The following is a 25,164-nucleotide window of genomic DNA, read 5'->3' as shown; positions in this document are numbered from 1 at the left end:
GATACCTCCTGTATTAGCTCCTTGGGTATTCTAGGATGCATTTCATCAGGCCCTGGTGACTTGCAGGCATCTAACTTTTCTAAGTGATTTTTAACTTGTTCTTTTTTTTTTTTATTTTATTTTATCTGCTAAACCTACCCCCTTTCCATTAGCATTCACTATGTTAGGCATTCCTTCAGACTTCTCGGTGAAGACCGAAACAAAGAAGTCATTAAGCATCTCTGCCATTTCCAAGTTTCCTCTTACTGTTTCTTCCTCTTCACTGAGCAGTGGGCCTACCCTGTCTTTGGTCTTCCTCTTGCTTCTAATGTATTGATAAAAAGTCTTCTTGTTTCCCTTTATTCCTGTAGCTAGTTTGAGCTCATTTTATGCCTTTGCCTTTCTAATCTTGCCCCTGCATTCCTGTGTTGTTTGCCTATATTCATCCTTTGTAATCTGTCCTAGTCTCCATTTTTTTATGACTCCTTTTTATCTTTTAGATCATGCAAGATCTCGTGTTTAAGCCAAGGAGGTCTTTAGCCACACTTTCTATCTTTCCTAACCAGCGGAATAGCTTGCTTTTGGGCCCTTAATAGTGTCCCTTTGAAAAACTGCCAACTCTCTCCTCAGTTGTTTTTTCCCTCAGTCTTGATGCATCGGTTCACATTCCAGCAATCCCTCTGCTTCCGTCCACAATTGGTGCCATCTTTCAACGTTTTTTGTACTGTGCTCTGTCTTCCCTTTCGGTCTGCGGGAATGGAGCCCGAACTGCTGAGGAATATGCTGGCCAGACTCGTCAGCACATCATTATTTGGCAGTCAAGTTATTCCTTAAGATCCAAAGTGACAGTGAGGCCTCCGATGATATCAACTCGAGTAATGCATACGACACGAGATTGCTTGAGATTGAGAGTGCATCTGAAGAAGTGAGGTTTTTACCCATGAAAGCTTATGCCCAAATAAATCTGTTAGTCTTTAAGGTGCCACCAGGCTCCTTGTTGTTTTTGTAGATACAGACTAACACGGCTACCCCCTGATACGAGATTGCTTGTGGCATTCACAGACATGCTCACCACCGTGGAACAGTGCTTTTGGGCTCGGGGAACAAGCCCCGAGTGATGGGATCACATCGTCATGCAAGTCTGGGATGACTAGCAGTGGCTGCAGAATTTTCAGATGAGAAAAGCCACTTTCATGGGACTGTGTGATGAGCTCGCCCCCACCCTGCGGTGCAAGGACACGAGATTGAGAGCTTCCCTGCCGGTGGAGAAGTGGGTGGCTATTGCAATCTGGAAAATGGCAAATCCAGACAGCTACTAATCGGTCGCTAACCAGTTTGGAGTGGGGGAAGTTGACTGAGTTTGTAGGGCCATTAATGGCATCCTGCTCAGAAGAACAGTGACTCTGGGCAATGTGCATGACATCGTGGCTGGCTTTGCACAAATGGGTTTCCCTAACTGCAGAGGGGCAATAGATGGGACGCATATTCCAATTCTGGCACCAGCCCATCTAGCCTCAGAGTACATTAATCAGAAGGGCTATTTCTCTATGGTTCTCCAGGCACTTGTGGATCACCGTGGGCGTTTCATTGACCTTAATGCAGGCTGGCTCGGAAAGGTGCATGACGCACACATCTTTCGGAACACTGGCCTGTTCAGGAAGCTGCAAGCCAGGACTTTTTTTCCCCAGAGCAGAAGATCACTGTAGGGGAAGTTCAAATGCCCATTGTGATTCTTGGAGACCCTGCTTACCCTTTAATGCCGTGCTCATGAAACCCTACACAAGGAGCCTTGTCAGCAGCAAGAAGCAGTTCAACAACAGGCTGAGCTGGTGCAGAATGACTGTGGAGTGTGCTTTTGGCCATTTAAAGGGCCGCTGGTGCTCTCTGTATGGGAAGCTGGACCTGGCCGATAACAGCATCCCTGCGGTTATATCCGCGTGCTGTACCCTCCATAACATTTGGGAAGGGTGAAAGATTCACTCAGGCATGGAACTCAGAGGTTCAACACCTGAATTTGAACAGCAAGAGAGCAGGGCTATTAGAGGAGCCCAGCATAGGGCTGCAAGGATTAGGGATGCCTTGAGGGAGCAGTTTGAGGCTGAAAGCCACCAGTAATGTCTGGGGCCCCGCATGGGAGTGCAGTGCAGTGGTTCCAGTGTTTGCTACGTATGATGCACTGACTTGCAGTGCCTGTTGCTTTCCTGGGCTAAGGTAGCTTTTACTGTATGCAATAATAAAGAATGTTTTCAACGCAAAAAAAAAATCCATTTATTGAAAAGAAACACAACTGTTTGGGAAACAGGCCAAGGGGGTGGGGTGGGGAACGGTACAATGTCAGATTTGCATATGTCCTGTTATCATAATCAGCCTTCCTGTTTGGAGTGCTGTGCAATGAGTGCTGCACTTCCGGATGGCTATACTGCATGGTGATGGGGGTTGAGTGCGGTAGGTAAGGGTCGTAGTTTTCAGGGCTGGGTGGTGAAGCTACAGGTATTGGAGGCAGCTGGTGGCGATAAGAACCCAGATATTTGTGAAAGTGGGTTGGAGGTGACATGGGGGCACAAGGGAAAGTGTTTTGGGACAAGGGCTTCAATGGGGGGGGAAGGGTGCAGTAGTGCTCCGCCTGCATGGCTACGAGCGCCTGGATCGAGGCCGCTTGGCACTCCATGATGCTTATCAGCCGCTCCGTGCTTTGGTGCCAGCGCTCCGCATTCTGCTGGCAGACCCTCCTTTCACTCTCCCGCCACTCCTGCACTTTTTGACTTCATGCAGCATGTCCTTTTTGCTTCTACGTGGCCTCTTCCTGATTCTTTGCAGCCTCTCAGCCGGTGATAACACAGAGGGCTGAGATCTCAAGGTTGCATTTGTAAAGGCAAAATGCAACACTTAACAGAAGCAGCATTGTTCACACTAGACAGAGCAATGATTTCCCCCATACTTAAGCAGGGCAAGCACAGTCTACACAATAACATAATTAGCCCGTTCCCAAGTGAGTGCACATAACTCACAGGAACCCCAAAATGGGTCAAGGGGGACTGATTCTTTCATGACTGTACTGTCCTCTGGGTTTCTGTGCCTTGGGGAGAGCCAACAGCTGCAGGGGGCCCCTATACTGAACACTATCCCCACATTTTCCACAGGGGTTCATCCTGGAAGATATCTTGCTGCTGAGGGTGACCTGGGAAGCAAGCGAGAGTCTTCTACTACAGTGCAGCTTCCACCCTGGCCCATATGCAGCTTGCCTGTGTGCAGCAATGGTCCCCCCCGCCCCTCACGGACAAGGATCACAGTGGCTCTCCTGCGAAACCCGCACAAGCACATTGCCCAAGTTCTGGCTGAGACCTTTTGAAGCGATCACGGAGTCCGGTTACCGCGATGTGAGAGAGAGCACATCAATGCCCTATTCTGCATCTAGGCGTGCGTGCAGCCCTAATTCTCCTCACCCCAAGAGCCCGCACCGAATAACTTCCTTCCCAAAATAAAAACCGCTTACTGGGAACCTCCTCTAGTGTTTGTCCTTCCCCAAGCACCAGCCGCCATGACTGGCTACCCTCCTCCTGGCTTGAGAACAGCTCCTGGCTGCATGCATCTAGGGATGCCGGGGTGTCTTTCCCCCTCCTCAGCACCTTTGCTCCTGCTTTGCTGCTGCTGCTTCTCCTGCCTTGTTAGACTGGGCTCTGAAGTGTCCATGGTGGTACTCTGAGTAGAGGTGGAGTCACTCCCAAGTATCACGTCCAGCTCTTTGTAAAAATGGCAGGTTGCGGGGGCAGCACCGGAGCGGCTGTTTGCCTTGTGGGCTTTGCGGTAGCTCCTTCACTTAAACCCTGCACTGCAGAGTGTCCCGGTCATGGCCCCTTTCCATCATGTCCCTTGATATCTGCCTGAAGGTATCGTAATTCCTACGGCTGGAGCGCAGCTGGGACTGGACAGCTTCCTCCCCCAAACACTGATGAGGTCCAGCACCTCGCCATTGCTCCATACTGGGGTTTGCCTGGTGCGTAGAGGCATGGTCACCTGGAAAGATTCACTGAGAGCACTCCATGCCTGGCTGAGCAAACAGGAAGGGGATTTTCAAAATTCCCAGAGAATTTAAAGGGTGGGTCTGATGGTTGGTCAGCTGAGGGCAGGGCAGTAGAGTTCAAACTGATGACCAGAGTGGCTAGCACAAGCATTGTGGGACGCTTCTGGAGGCCGATCAGAGCGCATTAACAGGCCGCGGCGCTCCAGAAGGGGCGCATCAAACATTATTCTACTCACTGAGGTGGAGTACCAGGGGCGCACTAGCTACGGAGTCAGAGCGCTCTATGTGCCTTGCCAGTGTGGGCGGGTTGTGAGTTAAAGCGCACTGGGCTGCTTTAATGCGCTCTCACTCACAAGTGTAGCCATGTCCTCAGTAGAATGTTTTTTTTGGTTTTGTTTTTCCCAAAACTTTCCATGAGGTGGCAGATGCTCTTCAGAAGTGCACTGACAGAATTTTAAAGAATGATTCAATAATCTAATTCTTTGCTTTACGTTGTGTTTTCAAACATGCTAAAAATAATCAAAACAGCAAAATATGGTCCTGGGACTGTGGGAAAAGGAATAAAAATGCTGTTATCCCAGTATCCAGTCGTCTGCTTATTCTGCCTTTTTCTTAAGAATAGAGTTTATTGAAGCAATTTATCCTGACTAAATGTGATATAAATCTCTGTACATGTATTTACATGCAGGTTATTGTTCTTAGTGAGTGAGCAGTTAATAGTTTTTGAGGGACAAAATGAATCCTCCTAATATCTTGCAAGATCCGTTAACTGCAATTCTCATAGTGCACAAGTCTTCAAATTTTTAAACAGAGCTGCTTGTTACACTGTCAGAAGTGTCTGGGGGGGAAACCTGAAATACGGTGTTTGTTTTTTCCTCAGTTTTGATTAGTTTTATCAAAGCCACAAGAGTGTCTGCTGATTTTATTTTATTTTATTTTTTTAATGTCATAAACTGCTTTTATGTGAACTGGAAGCATAAATACCAAATGAAGAGAGCCCCACAATCTTAAGTATTGGGGGAGGAAACAAGCTGTTTAAGTGACAGATGTCTGACATTACATTAATTAAGGAAAAGTAAGGATTTTTGCCTTGTAAATTAGAGCAGCCCTTCTTATTATCCTGCAAATTTAATAGACTTTTTATTAGAAAAATCACTTCTCATAGCTAAGTATACCATGCAGCTCCATTTAAAACCCCAAACTGTGTTAAAGTTTTAACTTCATAAGTCTTCACCCTTTCACCATTCAGTAACTTCACCTTGTTTTAAGGTGGATTTTTGCAAAACTTTAAAAGATAACTAATGCCACCTTTTCATCCATTCCTTGTCTGCCATTCTCCTGTTATCACAACATGATTGCTCTTTCTTCAATGGTTTAATAGCTCCAAAACCTGTTGTCTAAAATTGCTGATGAAGTTCACCACTGCACTGACAGAGGACTTCACTCCCCATGGCTGTCTTGACAATGCAATCTCCCCTCCTACGCAGCCTCACCAGTGTACCTAACCCCTGGCTCTCTGAGAGGGGAGCATAGTCTCCATAGCTTATGCTCCGATACATCTGTTAGTCTTAAAGGTGCCACAGGACACTCTGTTGCTTTTTATGGTCTCCCTAGGCATACAATCCTTCGTACTGAGATTAACAGCTTGAAGACTTGGCAATCATAGCAGTTAACATCTTCAAAGTGATGTTTAAACATTAATTGTTAACCATCCCTTGCTTCACAGAGTGCATCTCCTTTTACAAATGGAGAAATTGAAGCATGAAGATGGGAATCAACTTGTCAAAGACCACATAAGTTATTGTCTAACCAGGGATTAGAAATCTGGAATACCTGATGTGCAGTTTTGGGTTGAGTCCATAGACCACACTAAAATGGTTGCTGACCTAATGTCTGGAGGTACTGAGGAGTCTTTGGACTGCATGTTGGTCCTATGTCTTTCCTGGTTGGTAAAAACTAGCTGGATATACTGGGACTATGCTTGGTGAATACCATCACATCCTTTTGGAAGAACAGGGTACCAGCTTCCTTTGAATAGGAAATTGTTAGGTCTTGTCTTAGTACACCATCTCTTGATACTGTTAGTCCTTCCAAATTACCATCGTGTTTCAAAATTTACCTTCTTCTGGGAAAGGTGGTAACAAAGCAATTCTAGCAGGATTTGGAGGGAGTCTTAACTTTTCCTTCACTCCAGTTAGATTTCTGATCTGGTTATGGTACAGAAACAGCATCAGTTGCATTATGTATCTAAAGGAAGAAATCAAAGATAAATTGACCATGTTGGCTCTTTTAGATCCATCTGCTTCCTTTGATACAGCTGACCACAAGGTTCTGGGGAGATGGTTCTAGTCCTTAGCTGGGGCTAATGGAGTTTGTCTGGTCGCTTTGCTCCTTTCTTTCTAGATTTCAGAGAGTTGCTCTGAGTGAATGAGCATGGGGCAGACATGCACGTTACTGTGTCATTTGACATTGTCATTCCTCCTGTTTGAAGGCTTTGTATACATGTTAGTTATTGAAGAAGCATGGACTTATCCTGCTTTCAATATGCTGTTGATAACACCCCTGTTGATAACACTCGCATCTATATCTCCATTTTGTGGTGTCATCTGATGCATATGAGTGATTTTTACCCAAAGCCTGAATGAGATTAGGTCTAGAATGAGGGCTAGCTGGCTGAAGATCAGTCTGGAGAAGATTGTGGTGATGTTTGTAGACTCTGGTTAGAAACTCAGTGGTGGAGATGAGCCCCCTTGATTAGAGGGAGTGCACTCACCTTTTGGTTTCTCAAGTTAACAATTTGAGGTCTGAGTTGGAATCTTAGACAGATGTGGCCGAGACAGGTTTGTTCTCTTTCTCCCGCCCCTTCCCGCATCTGTGCTTGTTGAGGCTTCTGACATATTTTAGATACTCCTCTTGCTGTTATCTGCCATGCCTTTGCCACTCGAGATTATGGCCTAGAGAGCTCCTGACAGTGATCTAATCTTCAGATCCATGAGAAAACTCATGCTTTGTACTACGATGGTGCTCCAGAATCTATATTAATTTACAGGTACAATTTTAAGATAATGTTGTTGTTGATTTATAAAGTCTTAAGCAGTTTGCTTCCCAGCTGAGTCTCTCGTGGGGTTTTTCTGATCAGGAGAAGCCTCTGAGCTGACAATCCTGTGGTTTCTGAAGGAGGGACTGCTAGCAGGGCATTTTCTGTGAGGGACCATTGCCATTGGAACTGTTCTCCTTCCCCAACCACAAACAAAATCCCAAGCCAATCTGCTTCCTCTAGGATCTTTTGAGCTTGTTAACTAACCTTCAGTGCACTCTGCAAGGCCCATTTAACTTCCTGAGTTTTCTGGAAGGTGTGTGTGAGGGAGCTAATATTTGTGGTTAACCTCATTTTATCTGCAAATTATGAAGCACCCTTGTTGCCAGTCCGTTATATTTTTGTTTGGAGGCTATTTACCCATTGTTTTTTCATGTTTATATAGGGCCTAGAGTTCATTTGCTTAATAAATCTAAACGTAGTCCAAATTGTGATAGCAGACTTTGTAGATACGCTTTAGAAAGAACAGAATTGCAATCCACTCATTTCACCCAGGCTGCTAAATAGGGAACAGTTTTTAGCCAGGACCAACTTGGGCAAGATTTGATCAAGCACGCTAGGGAGGGGAAAGCTCCACATCTCATCAGTCCTTTCAGATAGGCTATTCCTTTACACCCCTAAGCCATCTTTAGCTCCCATTAAAATGCAAACTTCTCCCACATACCTCCCAAGTCTTGTTTTGCTGCACCACTAGAGTACTTTCCATATAGTTCCTAAAAATAACTCTCTCCACCCTCTCAGTACTACTGAGGTGTTTTTACATGGTTAGAAATTTTAAAATATAAACAAAGTGTGTATTTATTTATTTATTTTTTTAATGAACTAATTTTGGCTGCATTCTGGTTCCATTTCTGTTCTTGGCTCCAGTGATGCATGTCGGCTTTCTGCAGCCAAGAGCGTAACTCGGAGAGAGAGACTGGAAGCAAAATGAACAGTCAGAACACGTTCACACAGTAAACCCCCTGAAGAGATAACATTTTCTTTATTATAGCTTTTTAAAATCCAGCTATAAAAATATCAGTGGGTGGATGGAACCATTATTTCTAGAATTTGAGGTGGTGGGGGTTACTTTATTTACTCTTATTTTTTATTAATAAGAATAGCTTCACTTGTAGCATAATAGGACAGAGTGCTTTGTTATCCTTGGCTATAATCTGTGATAAACTACCCTTGCCATCAGCCATGTAGTTTACCCACTAGGGAGCCAGATTATTGCCTTGTAAAATGGAGCACCACTCCTATAATCCCTTAATTAATTAAATGACAAATTTTAGTTCTCTCCCATTGAAAATATAACTTGTATGCAGAGCAGACTCGATTTATCGAACCGCTTCTGGGTAGCGCATTTTTCTATAGAACGTTTCTGTGTGTGTGTGTGTGTGTACATGCTTTGTATACTATATTAAAAATCAGTGAAGAAAATAAACAGTTGGATTAATACTTGGCTTTTCTCTAGTACCTTCCATCTGAGGATACAGGAGTGTTTTGCAGATGTTTATTATTTCTTACAGTCCTACTGTGAGACATGTAGGTACAGTTGCCATTTACAGATGGGGGTTTGGGGTGGATACTGAGGGTATGTTTACACTGCAGTTGGGAGAGTTCTTCCCAGTGTGGGTAGACAGACATGCAGTAGCACGGGGAGGCAGCTCGAGATATCCAGGGGGTCCAGGCAGGTTTGTAATCAGGTGGCTAGCCCGAGTGACAGCCTGTGCTACCCCTAGCTACACTGCTATTTTCAGTGCACTTATTTGAGCAGAGCTACCATGTCTGTCTACCCATGCCCCAGCTGCAGTGTAGACATACCCTAAGATGGAGAAAGGCCAGGCCGTGAAAGAACCCTGGAGTGCTGACTACATATCCCTTAGCCTGACCATTAGACTAGGCTGTCATGGCTCCTCTTTTAACTATTAGACAAAATTTCCTCTTTGCAAATGCAAAAATTACTGGGTCACGTTAATTCAGCATTTAACTCAGACTGGATGAATTCCTTTTTCTGTACATGTAATCTAGTGGCACAGAAACCCCCTTCTTCCCCATATCAGCAGTCTTACGCTCTTTAAAGGAATATAATTAAGTCTGCTCCTGATATTTTGAATTTTTTAGGTTATTTAACAATTTCCATCCCTCTTTCCTTTCTCCTCAGCTTTGCCCAGCTATATGAAATATGGGAGACGACAGGCCGTTTGTGTGCAATGCCCCCGGCTGTGGACAGGTACTTTTACAGTATACTTTATTGTGAATGTGTTGTTGTGAATCAAAGTGTCCGTTTTTATCACTGAGGCAAAGAGTTTAAAGCCAGCATTTTACATGATCACTGGAGGTAATCAGATCGGAGGATTTGCAGTGTGTAAATCCAAGTTATGAGCAAGTGCAGGCACTACAAAGTAATGAAATCTGCCTTGCTTTGTGCCATATTGTTATTCTGCTGGTGTCTTTCATAAGACCCACACAGCCCAGAAAAAACATGCTGATCTCCAGTTAATGTTTTCTGGTAGCGTTACACACGTTCATTCAAGGCTATTTAACCAAAGGACAGATATTCCTTCTCTGTCAGGATGAGTTAGCTGTGATAGCATATTCCGTAAGGCAGCTGAGAATGTGACAGTTGATGGTTTGCTGCTATGTGAACCCCAAACTGCTAGATTCTATTTTGAGCTTTCAAAATAAAAGGGGGGGGGGGATTTTTCCTCCATAGGTTACCTGCTAGTTGCAGCCTTGCAAAACTCTTTTTTGCTCACTCGCCTGGGTTGTGTGTGTGTGGTTTTATGAGTGAATAAAGTACACCTCTACCTCGATATAATGCTGTCTTCGGGAGTCAAAAAATCTTACCATGTTATAGGTGTTATATCGAACTTGCTTTGATCCACCGGAGCGCGCAGCTCTGTCCCCACTGGAGCACTGCTTTACCGCTTTATATCCGAATTTGTGTTATATCGGGTAGCATTATCTCGAGGTAAAGGTGTACCTCTGTTCATGTGATAAAGAACAGGTGAGTAGACTTTTGTGCCTGCGCTGGTAAATGTCCATGACAATTTCCCCTCCCCCTCCCTTGTTAGTGCTTCCCTGAAGTCTGGCTTAATGCAAAACAAACCTCTAAGAACAGACAGTGTCACTTTCCCTTCATTAAAACACTAATGCCTCATGATCCTTTGTCGCGCCTGTTGCCATACCATCTGGGCAACTCTCACTTTTCCTTTAAAAAAATAAAACATATGAACTATTGAGCCATTCCAGAGGGGACTTGGTAAAATCCTACATAAATTCCTTATTGTAGTTACTGTTGGCTAATGAATTAAAAGCCTATGTGTTATGGTGCAAAAATTTCAGAAGGGATGAACAGGCATGCCCCTAAATGGTTTGTGGCTTTTAACCAGATCTTCAGTGATTCATATCCACTTTGTTACCTAATGGTCAGGGAAATGGGTTGCCAAACTATTATGATTGACACACTTAAGAGCCATAACAAATTCCCTGGATAAACCCCCACAGCATAATTTTTTTTTTTTAATATATTTTAATGCCTCTTTGGGTCTTTCATGATGAACATTAAAAGGGATTATTCTGTACCTTTTGAGGCATGTGCTTTAAGACAACATGATGATGATAATTTGATACAGCTACTTTGTGTAGTGGAAAAATCTAATCCACTAACCAGATACTTTGACTTTTTTAAAAAATATGCAATTGCTGTGTTTTAGTCTTTTTTGCTTAAGAACATTTATGGTATCAGTCCAATCTGATGCATTTTTTTATCCTGCCCTTATGTGGATTTGATTTTGTAGCCTGTTTTATCTCTCCTTTGTTCCTGAAATTGTGCAAGTCATCATAAATTGTACTTGCTGTATCTGAGCACTGACATGAAGACGTCAGTTATATAACTCTAAAATCAGATTTGTAAGCAACTGAAGCAACCCAAAACTTATCTAAATAATTTTTAAAAATCCACCCAAATGAGCTTTAAGGGTGGCTGCTTTTTTTTCTCTTTCATTGTTCAAGGAGAATCCTCCTCCTCCTCCTCCTCCTCCTCCTCCTTGTGTGTAATTCTGTCAATTCTTGATTTTTAATGTTGAATTAGCAAAGAGTCCTGTGGCACCTTATAGACTAACAGACGTATTGGAGCATGAGCTTTCATGGGTGAATACCCACTTCGTCGGACACAGGATGCGACATGCATCCGACAAAGTGAGTATTCACCCACGAAAGCTCATGCTCCAATACGTCTGTTAGTCTGTAAGGTGCCATAGGACTCTTAGTCTGGATCTGTAACAACAGCAAACACGGCTACCCCTCTAATGTTGAATTGTTAACTTTACATCAATGTTATTATTATTTTTTTTTATTAAAGCAGTGCCTAAGGGCCAATCAAGAATGCAGCCCCATTGTGCTGGCTGCTGTACAGACACAGTAGTAGACAGCTCCTGCTCGATAGAAAGATGCATACACTATAAGCCTAGAAGGGACCACTGTGATCATGTCGCTGACAATGTGTATAACACAAGCCATAGGACTTCCCTGAATTTTATTGTTTGAACTAGAGCATATCTTTTAGAAAAACATCCAATCTTGATTGAAAAATTTCCAGTAATAAAAAATCCACCATAGCCTTTTGTAAGTTGTTCCAATGGTTAATTACCCTCGTTATTAAAAATGTGCGCCTTATGTCTAGTTTAAACTTGTCCACTTCAACTTCTAGCCATTGGATCTTGTTTATATATTTCTCAGCTAGATTAAAGAGCCCTTTATTATTCTTGCTGTTCCTAATGTAGATACATATAGACTCTGATCAAGTTATCTTTGTGTTAAGCTAAATAGATCGAGTTCATGACTTTCACTGTATGGCATGTTTTCCAATCCTTTAATCATTTTCAGCTGTGCACTTTACCCTGAAGGTTTTAAAGCCTTCTACAAACTATAAGAATGGCATTCACCACTAAAATGCAGCCACCTCTGCAGTGGAATGCAGCTAGTGAATAACCCAGAGAAACCATAGACAGTCTGGGACCATGTGGAGGTCAATATCCAAGTTTGAATGCATTTAGGGAGGCAGAATGTCAGCTGAAGTTAATTTTGCCATAGACAACCTTTTTTCAATGCAACCAAGGAAATATGGGGTCAGCAGGCTTACCCTTCCCCAGGTGTATGTAAGCTTGGTTGGTAGCTTTTAATAACTTGATTTTTATAGTAGAAATTGGGGGACCATCCCTTCAGGGAGACTGTTTTCAGTAGTCAAATTCTGATGGCATGTGCTGTCATTTCTGGCACCAGACCCTGACCTTTGACAAGGGTTTCTTCAGGTAAACATATACTCAAATATAGAGGGCCAATTCAACTATGGCTTCCATTATAATTGAACCCTCTTATTCCATGGGTGAATTTGTCCCCAAGTTGCCTAAGAATTGGGACCACTGTTTCCAAATGTAGTTAGCTAAAGATAGATCTTTGTGTAGGCAGCTAGGTAAATGGCCCAACCTTTCAAAGATCCTGAGCACCTACAACTCCTGATATAATCAGTGGGAGCTGTGGGGGGAAAGCACCTTTTGAAAATCAGGCTACTGTACTTTTAATTTTGATGCCCAACTTTAAGTTTGAAAACATGGGTCCAAGATACTATTAATATGATATTGCTTACAGCATTGTACTAACTAGACCTTTCCCAAGGAAATAGAGACAATTCCTGCCCCCAAAGAACTTGTGACTCAAAATATTGAAGCTAATAACTACATTCAATATCCTGTATGAAATAAGTCTGTCCAGCTCCCAATAGAAAGGTTATAGAAGTTACCATCACAGTATGACCGTGATTGTCCTGTTATTGCCAGTTGCAGCAGAGGCCAAGGATTGGATGGATGAATGTAGGGGAGGGGCTCTTCTCTTCACTCTGGAGGACTGTCCCTTCAGGTCAGGGGTGAGGGACGTTGGAAGATGAAGCTTTCCTTGCTGCAGTGCAGACTTTCTAAACCTCAGTCTGCAGGGCTGTCGATCAGGCACCTGTCCGAGACCCTGGTGCACTTACCTGCAGTGTGCCAGGTTACAGCCTCTTTTCCTGGCTCCTCCAGAGACCCCTGCTGCACTTTACCCCCCCCATCTTTTCCTGTGGACACCCCCCATCTGTGATCCCCAAAAGCCATGAGTTTGCCTCCTCAGCTCCCTCTGAACATTGTCCAAAACACGCTGTCAGACCAGAAGGGGGAAGCTTGAGGGAGCTGTGGGGCCCCTATATGTGACTATCTTGCATAGCTGGCGGAGTTCCTTTGGGTAGTGTCCTCTGACTCCTTGAACTCCTTTGCAGGGCGGTAGGTGCTGCCTGGAGTTCTCTGTTCACGTGTCCCATTCTTTTCCCTTGTTTTAAATCTTAGAATCATGCTCCCATTCCTGGGTGGCTGTTGGGGGTGTGTGTGTGTGTGTTTTACACTCACACTATTTTCAAGACCAAACAGCTTAAAACTGTCATTATCCATGCATTTGTGCAAATATGACCCTGGGCAGACAGCCACAAGCTGTCTCTCCTGGTTTTATTTCCAATTCAGAACTCCAATTATGCTCTTCAGTGACCCACCATTTGGAAACACTGCATTAAAGAGCATGTGAGCCCAAGAGAAGAGGGAAAAGGAGAAAGCAGAACAATGCAAATAGCTCTGAAAAGCAGACTTGGAACAACTGATATGAAGCCAGTCACACACACAGTTTTGCTAAAGGGAGAAGTCCATGACTTCCTTATATGAGTTGTCAGTTGGCTCTTCTTTTCCTATGTGGTTGTGACCAGCCTCTCGCTTTACTTCCTTTCTTGCTCGTTTTCCCTTCCCCTCCACTGCTTCTGTATAGAAATTAGAAAAATGCTGTGATAAAGGCAGATGAGGGGAGTGGATACCTAAAATAGATTAGAAGATCTTACTATACTCACCATATAATCAAAACTAGTGAGCTTGCAGTGGGTATGTAAACATGTTTTGGTTGCTAGGTCTTTAATGGCTGCTATTTTTGGATTCTGTACATGATTACTTCCCAACAGTGAGTCTGATGTGACCCAGCTGAGTTCTAAATGTGCTGCATATACGTTTTAAAAAAGATTCTGCTGAAGGTCGTTTATCTGGTGTGTGTGTGTGTTCTTTTTTTTTAAAGAGGACAGATGACACTTCTTTTTTTTTTTTTTTTTTCCCCCGCTTACCCCCTCCCTCGTTGCCAGAAAGAGGAGCTGTTGAACAAACAAGAATGTGTCCCTTGGCTGCAACACATTTCCTTCAGAGAGAGAAGAAAATAAAGAAGCATGTTAGTCTCTGTATTGATTATAGTAGCTGCAAAACTGTGCCTTGTGTAATGCTTTTGTTGTGCGTAATGTGAAACGGATCCAAAAGGTCCTGTTGGGCAAGGTGTCATGCACTACCTAATGATTATTAAAATAGTCTTCTAACCCCGTTTAAAATACACTCCCTGTGATTAACTACACCCTTTGGAACTAAATGTTAGCAATAAACTTTAATGCTGTCGTTACAGTGGAAAGATATTGACTAAAAATGTGTAATGATACAGCACTGACTCATTAATAAAAGGTAGGATTTTACCAGGTTTAAGCATTTTAGACATCTAGGGCAAAGGTCTGAGAGGAAGGCATGGATTCTGTTCACAGTTCTGCCACTGATTTACTGTGACCTGAGGCAGGTCACTTAATTTCTGTGCCTGTTTTCTGCTTTATATAAAAATATGTAAAAATGTGTAGCTACCTCTTAAAAGCAATTCCAAGATTCGGGATTGAAAGTGGAATTGAATCATTGATTGATGGTGCAAAATGGTGTGTGTGTGTGTGTGTGTGTGTGTGTGTGTGTGTTTGATAATGGAATGTACCTCTCACTACTTCCACCTGCTTTATAATGCTATCTGTGCGGGTTGCACACTTTTTGGATTTTTATGGAGCGTTATAATGGAAAGAAGGTCATTATTAATATGCTTCATCCATAACAGTTGACTAAATTAGAGAGCTGTTTTAATGGAGATGCAATAATGTTGAATAGAATCTACAAGGAGGACGACTTCGGCCAGTTACCACCCGAAAAACAGAACATTTCGTTTTTAAGTGACACATCACTTACAGAATCTCATCATCACTTTTATACAAGCCATTTCCTCTCACAATCGTTTGGGTCTTAAACCCACCCTTAATTTAAGAATTTATTCCCTTCTAAGCCCATACCATTGAGGTGATGTCCCTGGAAAGTCCAAGAAACTAGAAGCCCAGAACTTTCAGGAGGGCAGGAAAATGATTTTTCTTCTTTGTGGCTTATTGTATCCTCTTATCTTGTCATATAATAGAAATAATGTTTATGGCATTGAAGCTGCAGCATCGCTTGGCATTTAACCAACCTCAAAAGCAGTTTATTGCTTTGTATACTCTGCCGCTATGACCATTATCCCTTAAATCTCTATTGCTTTGTAATATACGAGGCAACAAATGGCTTCTGTGATTGGCTAAATGTGGAACTGAAGCTAAGGTGTGTTTTATCGCCTGTATAATACAAATGAATATAGATTATTCCTGTTGTTCAAGCTCTGATATTAAAGAGAAAAAAAATTCTCTTCTCTCTGTGAGGCTTTCCAGTGGCCGTCTGTCCCCTCCATGCTTCAGAATTTCCAGTGGCATAGAATATGTAGAGTGCTAAAGCCTTACCTGCCCTGGAGATGTGCCGTTTCCAGCCACCATGACAGCTACTGGTATAAGCCATCACTGTAGACAGCGTAAACTACTGTCTGCACCAGCTCAGCTTATCCCGATTCCGAGTAGGGGGTGAACTGCACCAATGCAAAGAACGGCTTTGCCTGCCTACAGTAGGGTTTGTACTGGTGCAGGTACATCAGTGGCTGGAAATCTCCAGTGTAGGGAAATCTTAAGATGAACTATACAGGAAAAAACTCCATTGTGAAGCAGTTAGGACTGCTATACACAACAATATGGAGGAAGAGCGGGTAAATTCTAGTAGATGGTTTAATTTTCAAGTTCTGGGTTTGTGTTAGGCATAGTGTGTGAAGCCTGAACAATGAAGTGTTTTGTTCGGGGGTTTTTTTAAGTGTTTAACTGGGGGATGGGAGGCAGACCTGTGGTAGTAGAGTGCAGTCGGAGAATATCTTCTCCATCAGCAACTGTGTATAGAATAAAATCTGAGAGGAGTGCTCCTCATGGTGAAGGTTGTACGTGCCTGGGCTCATCAATAATGCCTGTGTGCAACTGGCCCCATCAACTAATCAGGCATGTGTGCACAGCACATAGCAGCATTCAATTATAGGTTGAACCTCTTGTCTGGCACCCTCAGGACCTGACTGGTGCCGAACCAGAGAATTTGCTGAACCATAGGAGGTCAACACAGTATTGTATGAGCGGGTCTCTTTTTATTTTTATTTTGCCAAGGTGAATAAATGGAACAACGTACCGATGTGCCCTTTTCCAATTTCTGCAACAATTCCACCTTTTGCTATATCGATATTGACGATCACTGTTTGACACCTGCTTATGCTTAGCAGCATTACCAACACTTCCACTGTGTGCTGGTCCCTTAGAAGACACATTTAGGGGTAAATTTAGAACTAAATAACAGCACAGAACACTGTTTGGAAGCTGCCGACTCCAGACTGCTACCAGTCGGTCGCGAATCAGTTTGGAGTCAGGAAGTCGACCACTGGGGCTGCGGTAATTCAAATGTGCAGGGCCATTAATTGCATCCTGCTACGAAGGACTGACTCTTGGCAATTGGCGTGAAATATTGGATGGCTTTGCAGCAATGGGATTCTTTAACTGCGGCCAGGCGATAGATGGTACGCATATTCTAATTTTGGCCCTGGACCATCTTGCAACAGAGTACATCAAGAGAAAGGGGTACTTCTCTGTGGTATTGCAGGCATTTGTGGATCACGATGGACATTTAATTGACATCAATTCGGGGTGGTCCAGGAAGGTGCATGATGCATGCCTCTTCATAAACAATGGCCTATACAGAAAGCTTCTAGCAGGGACTTCCTTACCTGACCAGAAGATTCCAGTGGGGGGATGTTGAAATGCCCATGGTGATCCTGGGAGACCCAGCGTACCACTTGCTCTAGTGGCTCATGGAAGCTTTACAGGAGAAATCTGGACAGCAACAAGGAGCACTTGAACAATAGGCTGAGCAGGTGCAGAATGACTGTAGAATGTGCCTTTGGCAGATTAAAAGCGCGCTGGCGTTTGCTTTTATGGCAGGTTAGCCCTAAAAGAGGAAAATATTCCTGTGGTCATAGCAGCGTGCTGCACACTCCATAATACTTGTGAGGCTAAGGGTGAAAAGTTTTCCCCCACGGTGGAGCAGGGAGGCAGATCGCCTGGCTGCTGAATTTGACCAGCCAGATACCAGGGCTATTGAAGGGGCACAATGGGGGGCTATTCGAATCAGGGAGGCTTTGAGGCACCATTTTGACAATGAGACCCAGTAATGTTTTGGTTTTTTTTTTCTATGCATCACTCTGCCATGCTTTGTTAACTTGCTGCCTTGCATAAAAATTGTGGTGATTCCTGACCGGGATTTGCAGTCTGCAAATGATCAAATTGACAATGTATATTACTACCAGCAGCAACAACCACATGTAGGAGACAAGTAAAGATTGCTTATCTTTCAGAGAGTTTGTTTTATTAAATACCAATTAACAACACACCCTGCACAAGTGATTGCTCATTGGCATGGGGAAGCTTCCTAGAATGGGGAAAGGAACAAAGCAGCACTGCCAAGGAAACTTCAGTAGAGGATTGGCAAGTACCTCCAGGAAAGTTTTTCCTAGAGATCTCTCTGGAGGATTCCCATGAAATCTGTTTGCATTAACACCGTTCTGCTGCACTGTTTAGCTGCACAGAGGAATGTGAAGCACATGTACCAGACTAGCTGTGTTTGCATTTCTATTCCTTCACCCTCTTCTAGAATATACAAAGCAAAGGACAGCTGTGCCTCATAAGAATGGGCCTACTGGGTCAGACCAAGGGTCCATCTAGCCCAGTATCCTGTCTTCTGACAATGGCCAGTGCCAGGTGCCCCAGAGGGAATGAACAGAACTGGTAATCATCAAGTGATCCATCCCCTGTCGCTCATTCCCAGCTTCTGGCAAACAGAGGCTAGGGACAGCATCCCTGCCCATCCTGGCTAGTAGCCATTGATGGACCTATCCTCCATGAATTTATCCAGTTCTTTTTTGAACCCTGTTATGGTCTTGGCCATCACAACATCCTCTGGCAAGAAGTTCTACAGGTTGACTGTGCTTTGTGTGAAGAAATACTTCCTTTTATTTGTTTTAAACCTGCTGCCTATTAATTTCATTTGGTGATTCCTAGTTCTTGTGTTAGTTCATATAACTGAACAGCATCAACTCAAAAAAGATCACTTATCAGAGCTCTCTCTAGCATGCATGATATGGAAGAGGACTGATTGCTGGGACTGGCTAGACAGGGGTGGGCAGTAATTTTCGCAGGGGAGCCACTCCATGAATTTTGGTAAGTCGTCATGGGCCACACATTTCTACTGTATTAATGGAGGGAGTTTGAGTGCAGGAGGGAGCTCTGGGCTAGTGCGAGTGTTGGGGTGTGGGCTCTGGGAGGGAATTTGAGTGCAGGAGGAGGTTCTGACCTGGGGCAGGGAGTTGGGGTGTGGGAGGGGGTGCAAGGTGCAGGTTCTGGCCAGGAGGCACTTACCACAGGCGGCTCCCAGCCGGCGGCTCAGGCAGGTTGCCTGCATGCCATGGTCCCATGCAGCTCCTGGAAGCGGCTGCGGCCGGCTGCTACTGGCACATCTCTGCGTGCCCCTTGGGAAGAGAGGGACAGCGGGTCTCAGTGTGATGCCCGCACCTGCAAGCATCACCCCTGCAGCTCCCATTGGCCAGTTTCCGACCAATGGGAACTGTGAGGATGGTGCTGGGGGCGGAGGCTGTGCGCAGAGCCATGCCAGGAGCGGTGTAGGGCTACGGCAGGCAAGCAGCCTGCCTGAGCACCGCGCTGCACCGTAGGACTTTTAGCGGCCCGGAGATTGTGAGGGGGCAGCCAAAGATCCTGGCGGGCCGGACAGAAATGTTTGATGGGCCGTATCATGGCTGCTTCCCCACTCTGAACTTTAGGGTATAAATGTGGGGGCCTGCATGAAAACTTCTAAGCTTAACTACCAGTTTAGATCTGGTCCGCTGCCACCACTCCCAAAGTGCTAATTTCCTCGTAGCCTTGAGAGACTCTTCACCAATTCCCTGGTGAATACAGATCCAACCCCCTTGGATCTTAAAAACAAGGAAAAATCAATCAGGTTCTTAAAAAGAAGGCTTTTAATTAAAGAAAAAGGTAAAAATCATCTCCGTAAAATCAGGATGGAAAATAACTTTACAGGATAATCAAACTTAGAGTCTAGAGGAATCCCCTCCAGCCTTAGGTTCAAAGTTACAGCAAACAGAGAGAAACACTCTAGCAAAAAGGTACGTTTACAAGTTGAGAAAACAAAGATTAAAAACTAACACGCCTTGCCTGGCTGTTTACTTACAAGTTGGAAATAGGAGAGATTTCAGAGTAGCAGCCGTATTAGTCTGTATCCGCAAAAAGAACAGGAGTACTTGTGGCACCTTAGAGACTAACCAATTTATTAGAGCATAAGCTTTCGTGCCCACTACAGCCCACTTCTTCGAATGCATATATCATCATCATCATTCTGAACAAGTCATCTCAATATGAGAGACTTGTTCAGAAAGATTTAGAGAACCTGGATTGATGTCTGGTCCCTCTCAGTCCCAAGAGCGAACAACCCCCAAAACAAAGAGCACAAACAAAAGCCTTCCCCCACCAAGACTTGAAAGTATCTTGTCCCCTTATTGGTCCTTTGAGTTAGGTGTCAGCCAGGTTACCTGAGCTTCTTAACCCTTTACAGGTAAAAGGATTTTGGAGTCTCTGGCCAGGAGGAATTTTATAGTACTGTACACAGGAGGGCTGTTACCCTTCCCTTTATAGTTATGACAGGCCGAATCAGGCCCATGGGCTGTATTTTGCCCACCCCGGGGCTAGACCCTTCTGGAGTAGAGAAGAAGTCTCGACTCGCTGTGCCACTGGACAGGCCTGCCGTGTGCGCCACATGGTCCTCCAACTCGACCTAGTCATCCACGACTTGGTCCTCAGGGTTGAGTCCATTGTCTCCAGGCCCTGCTGAAGTATCAATGAGGATCTAAACAGTGGAGGTGGGGTCGCCACCAAGGGTGGCCTCCAGCTCCTTATAGAAGTGGCAGGTCTTCAGTGCAGCACCAGAGCGATGATTTGTCTCCCTTGCCTTCTGGTATGTCTGCCACAGCTCCTTTGTCTTTGCATGGCTCTGATGGGTGTCCCGTTCGTAGCCCTTATCCAACAAGTCACGGGAAATCTGACCATAGGTATTAAAGTTCCTATGGCTGGAGTGGAACTGGTACTCTACAGTCTCCTCTTCCTCACAGTGCCAGCAGATCCAACAACTCAGGTGTGCTCCAAGTGGGGGAGCATTTGCTGTGTGGAGCTGCCACAGTCAGCTGGGAAGATCAAATGTGAGCTGTCCATGCCAAGAAAACAGGAAGTGGGATGTAAAAAAATCCCAGGCCTTTAAATGGAGAGGGACAGATGCCTGTGTACCTGGGTGCAGGGTAGCAGAGTTCAAACTGCTGACCAGAGTGGTCAAAATGAGCATTGTGGGATGCCTCCTGGAGGCCAATTATAGAGACGTAACCAAGTGCAGTGTCTACACTGACACTTTGTCGATATAACTTTGCCGCACAAAGCTCTAAGCCTCTCATGGAGGTGGTTTTATTTTGTCGGCAAAGCAGGAGAGTTTTTTGTCGGCAGAAGGAGCATTGCAGTCTACAGACCTCCCCTGTTTTTTGTCAACAAAAGCGGACTTTCGTTGACAAAACTGTGTGACTTAGATAAGGCCTAACTGTCAATAAGCCTGTTGGAGTGATGTTCACTAACTAAAATCTTTATTTAGCTGACAGTCCCCTTGTCAGATAAATATTGAATAAAATTCTGGATATAAAATGGTCAAACTTGAACAAAACATATGACAATTCAGAGGCAAAACCTCATTCCATTTTCAAGCTTTCATTCTTTTGCATGGGTTTTGTTGCCCAGTGCATGTATGTGGCACGCTTGATCGTGAGCTCTTGTATTGCTGCTGCACCTAAATGACTTAAAGATCTGAACCATACATTCTAATTTCATTGCTTTTTAAAAAAATTAATTCTTCAAGGAAGCATCCGAGGATACCTTGAAAGATTCCTAGCAGGATAAACTCGGTCTTCCTCCCACCTCACTTATCCTTGTTTGAAACTGCTATAGCTGAATAAAACTAAAGAAATAAAATTCTACAGAGAAACATCTTGGTTAAAATCCTTCTAGTATGTTACTGGAATGCAGATTTACAGAAGTATTTTCTTTCAGATTAAGGCCCCTACTACTTCCAGTACCTACATACCAAACACAAAGTGGTAGATGGTACATTATATACTGTTAACACTTGGAGACTTGAGAAATGTGAGTTCATAGTAAGTTGCTTATAGTACCTTTTTTCAGTTTTTCAGTATTGCATTGACTTACTTTTTTTTTTAAGAATTGGAACTCTTGTATTGTCAATGCAGTGAAATAACAGGTCCCACCTCTCACTGAAAATGTATTTTTGGAAGTGGGCAGGTGGAAGCTAATTTTGAATAATAAGCTGAAAAAAGCATCTGAAACCAGTAAACTTTTATTTTTTACACACCTATAACTTAACAGCCAAACCAATTTAAACCAAATTGGATAATAATAAAAAAAAAAAATTGCTTCTAGGCTGAGTCCCTGCATGCCAAGTTCCAACCTAGAATGAATTTTTATGACCACATTATAAACCCCCTAGAAATGAAGGTTTAAAATGGAAATGTTGACAGACCTTTAACTACAAAAGCACTATAATAGAACTACTTTTTATAAAATGCCTGTTTTAAAGTATAATTAAAGACTTAAATAATATTTAATAGCAACATTTCCTGTATTTTTTGAAACTTCATCATTCCTATGGTTAGTATTCATTGCAAATTTTAAGAATATCATTCCTGCTTTACATTAGAAGCACGCCTGCTGTGCTGTACTGGCAGAGACACTTGTCTGTCAAATGGAAGTGGGTCTGAAAAGCTTTCTGAATTCCCCTTTTCTAAATAAAAACATAGATACCAATGTGTTTAATGGGACTCTGCTGTGGGCATGTCAAGAAACTTCAATGTCAATCACCTCTGAAAAAGTAAGCTTTTAATAACAAAAACAAACTCTAAAAAAAATAACCAGGAATAGGATGTTCTTGCAAGGAGCACAAGTCTCTCTTTCCCTTCTCCCTATTGAGGTTTTAATTAGGGATTGCACTTTTAATATGGTGGCTGCCATCTTCTCATCAGGACATGCTACTAGGATTTTTGGGCAGTACTTGCACTGTAGGATAATTTGTTTAGATAGCAAGTCTACCAATATTTAAAAAAAAAAAAAAATCATAGGTCTGAGCCTGCCGCTCGTAACATGCAGAACTCTCATTGACCTTAGTGGGAGTTAGGTGCTCCAGACTGTTTGTTTGCAGGATGGTGGTGGTGGGGTCATATATTGCAAAATACCTAAAAAGGTCTGTGTGACTTTGACACCCCTACTATTTGCTAACTCTTCCCCTTTTGCATTCCTGCCTAAAGTTGGCAAAAGCCAGCTCTGATTGACTGTAAAATTACTCCCTCTCCCCGCTATACAAGGGATATTGGCCTCCCCAACTTTGCAGTGTTTTCTGTAAGGATTTTTGCACCATTGTGATAAAGGTGCATTAAAGTAGGTGGACCCCTGAGATTTCTGTAATGTAGTACTGATCTTACTGCATCATTACAGATGGAAAAGTGAATCTCTTAGTGTCCCCGTCTTACACACCATACTGGATCTACTTTTGAGTCCTTGAGCCCATATCTGCTGGCCTGTTGACAAAAACAAGTGAAGATTGAGCCGGATTCCATTCTGCCTTTGGCATGGCCCGCTGCTGCCAAATATCTACTATGGGAGAAGCTTTTTGTTACTGATGGCCATGGAGGTAGAGAGAACACCGTTTGACCTTTGCCCGACATTTCAGAGTGCATTTGCAGCTCTAGAAGTAAGAACTTGTCTATGAGCTAATTTTGCTGTGGAAACTTAAATATAACAAATATAGTAAAATATACGGAACTCAATGACACTGAAAAGGGCCCCCTTTCCTACAGAGACCCGGGGCAGGAATCACTTCCTCCTCAACCCACTTATGAAGGGCTGGATGGAGAGGCCTGACTCTGCCCTATAAGGGCGGCTGCAGCACCAGTGACTAGAGGCCACTTTTGAAAGTACAGGAATAGGCCGATAGGTGTGCCAAGCACACCACAGTCCAGCAAAACTGGCTTGTTTAACACAGTCCAAAGCCATCCTTTTTAAAGAGGTTTTATAGTGAAGAAACATTCTAGTCTGTCAACTACTGCATGATGTACACAAATCCCAGGTGTTCTGCTCTTCAGTCATTTGTCACCCATTTTGATGGCTTGTCACATTGGCAGGTTTGAAGGTTGAGAGCTGTGATTTTATAAGAATGGAGTCTTCTTTTCTGAGCATATCTGCACTGTGTGTGCCTGTAAAGCATGTTGATATCCCCTGAAAGGTGCTTCAGAAATGTAATATTTCTGTCTTTAGTTCCTGTGTTACTGAAGACCTGTCTGCCCATTCTGTGTGGTTACACATGTGGCACCATAAATCTTGGTGTTCCAAACAAAGGGGCTCATGGAGACTGCTGCAGACGTATCACTGATGTGGCTGTAGAGAGTGTTAACTTTATAACATTTGAAAACACTCTATTGGAACAGCTACGTTTGAACTAGAAGTCAATTCTGTAGCCGCCTCCTTCTGGTGACATGAAGTAAATATTTATACACACACTGAGTTAGGTAGCTTAAAAGAAATCACACTGCATTCCTTTCTAGCTATTAATTCAAGGAATATTCTCAGAAATGGATAAGTGGGATGTATGTTTGCAGTGCTGTTGTATTGGGATGTGATCTTCCTACCAGATTTCACTGCAGAGATGAGTGAGGAGGTAACTAAAAGCCTGGATGATGATTGATGATGATTCTCTTTATAACATGGCTATCCATTCTGGTGAACTGCTGTTCCAAAGTAATCTCTTTACCAGGTTTTTTCAGCCATGCTGGTTGCTGTAAGATGCCTTAGCAATTAAAATCAGTAAAATATTGACTTTGGCTCCAAACAAACCATTGCTTGGATTTTCTTCACACACACACCAGCAATGTTGGAAAGGTTATGCTGAGGCTGTAGACCACCTCTTGAGGCTTTAAAATCTAGAGATCCTCTTTAAATCAAGTCCTGCCAACAGAACTGATGTAGAAAGATGATGTGTATGTTGGGACATTTTCTACTGCCACATCAGGCATGTGTCCTGCAATCGAACACCCGGATACTTGGCGTCAAGTACAAGGCCACACGGAAGAAATAAACACATGGCTGTGGAGTAGCTAAGGATCTGAATGGATATAGTTACATTTCTCTAGCTCCTCTTGTACTGTGAAGTTCCTCTGAAGTGAGCTACTTTTGGAGCAAAGGAGCCAGTTGATATGCAGAGTTTTCCGTGACAGCATAGTTGGGAGGATGTATTTTTGGCTATCTACACCAAGGCAACACCCCACCATTGTGCTGTTTATTGACATGTTTGTTTTCACAGAGTGCAGAAAGATCTTCAAAAGAAGATCATCTTAGAACTTATCCCTTTGTCCAAAAGAAGTATACAGAATCTAATGCTGTTGGAGTTTGAACCTCCGCTTCCAGGGAAGAGTTCATGTGGACTATTAAGCCATTCACTTCTCATTGGGCCGCACTGAAGGAGAAAGTTGTAGGTTTTGTATATACAGGAATGCTTTGGCATTCATTTTTATCTGTTAACTATTATAGAGTAGGTTCTGGTTAAGAATTGTTCTTTCTCTTTCTCTGAGGGTTCTGATGCCATATCTAACTCAAAGGAGAGTGGGGAATGAAAACCTG

The 25,164-nt window shown here is 43.5% G+C and overlaps 1 protein-coding gene across 6 annotated transcripts in view; it reads left to right on the top strand.

Annotated features, from left to right (window-relative positions):
- The window catches only part of ATF7 (activating transcription factor 7), a 119,300-nt gene that overhangs the window by 29,777 nt on the left and 64,359 nt on the right, over nt 1-25,164 (top strand). For all 6 annotated transcript variants that reach the window (XR_004648335.1, XM_034791844.1, XM_034791845.1 and 3 more), the window contains exon 2: nt 9,244-9,312. Coding sequence is in view for 5 of the 6 variants with exons in the window: in XM_034791844.1 (XP_034647735.1) it covers nt 9,265-9,312 (48 nt within the window). In the remaining variant the exon portion in view is untranslated. The remainder of the gene's footprint in view (nt 1-9,243; nt 9,313-25,164) is intronic.

The sequence above is a fragment of the Trachemys scripta genome, chromosome 16, assembly GCF_013100865.1.
Source record: "Trachemys scripta elegans isolate TJP31775 chromosome 16, CAS_Tse_1.0, whole genome shotgun sequence".
In the NCBI taxonomy this organism is placed as follows: Eukaryota; Metazoa; Chordata; order Testudines; family Emydidae; genus Trachemys; species Trachemys scripta.
Note: the sequence above shows the minus strand (reverse complement) of the source record. Positions and strands in the feature narration are given on the sequence as shown.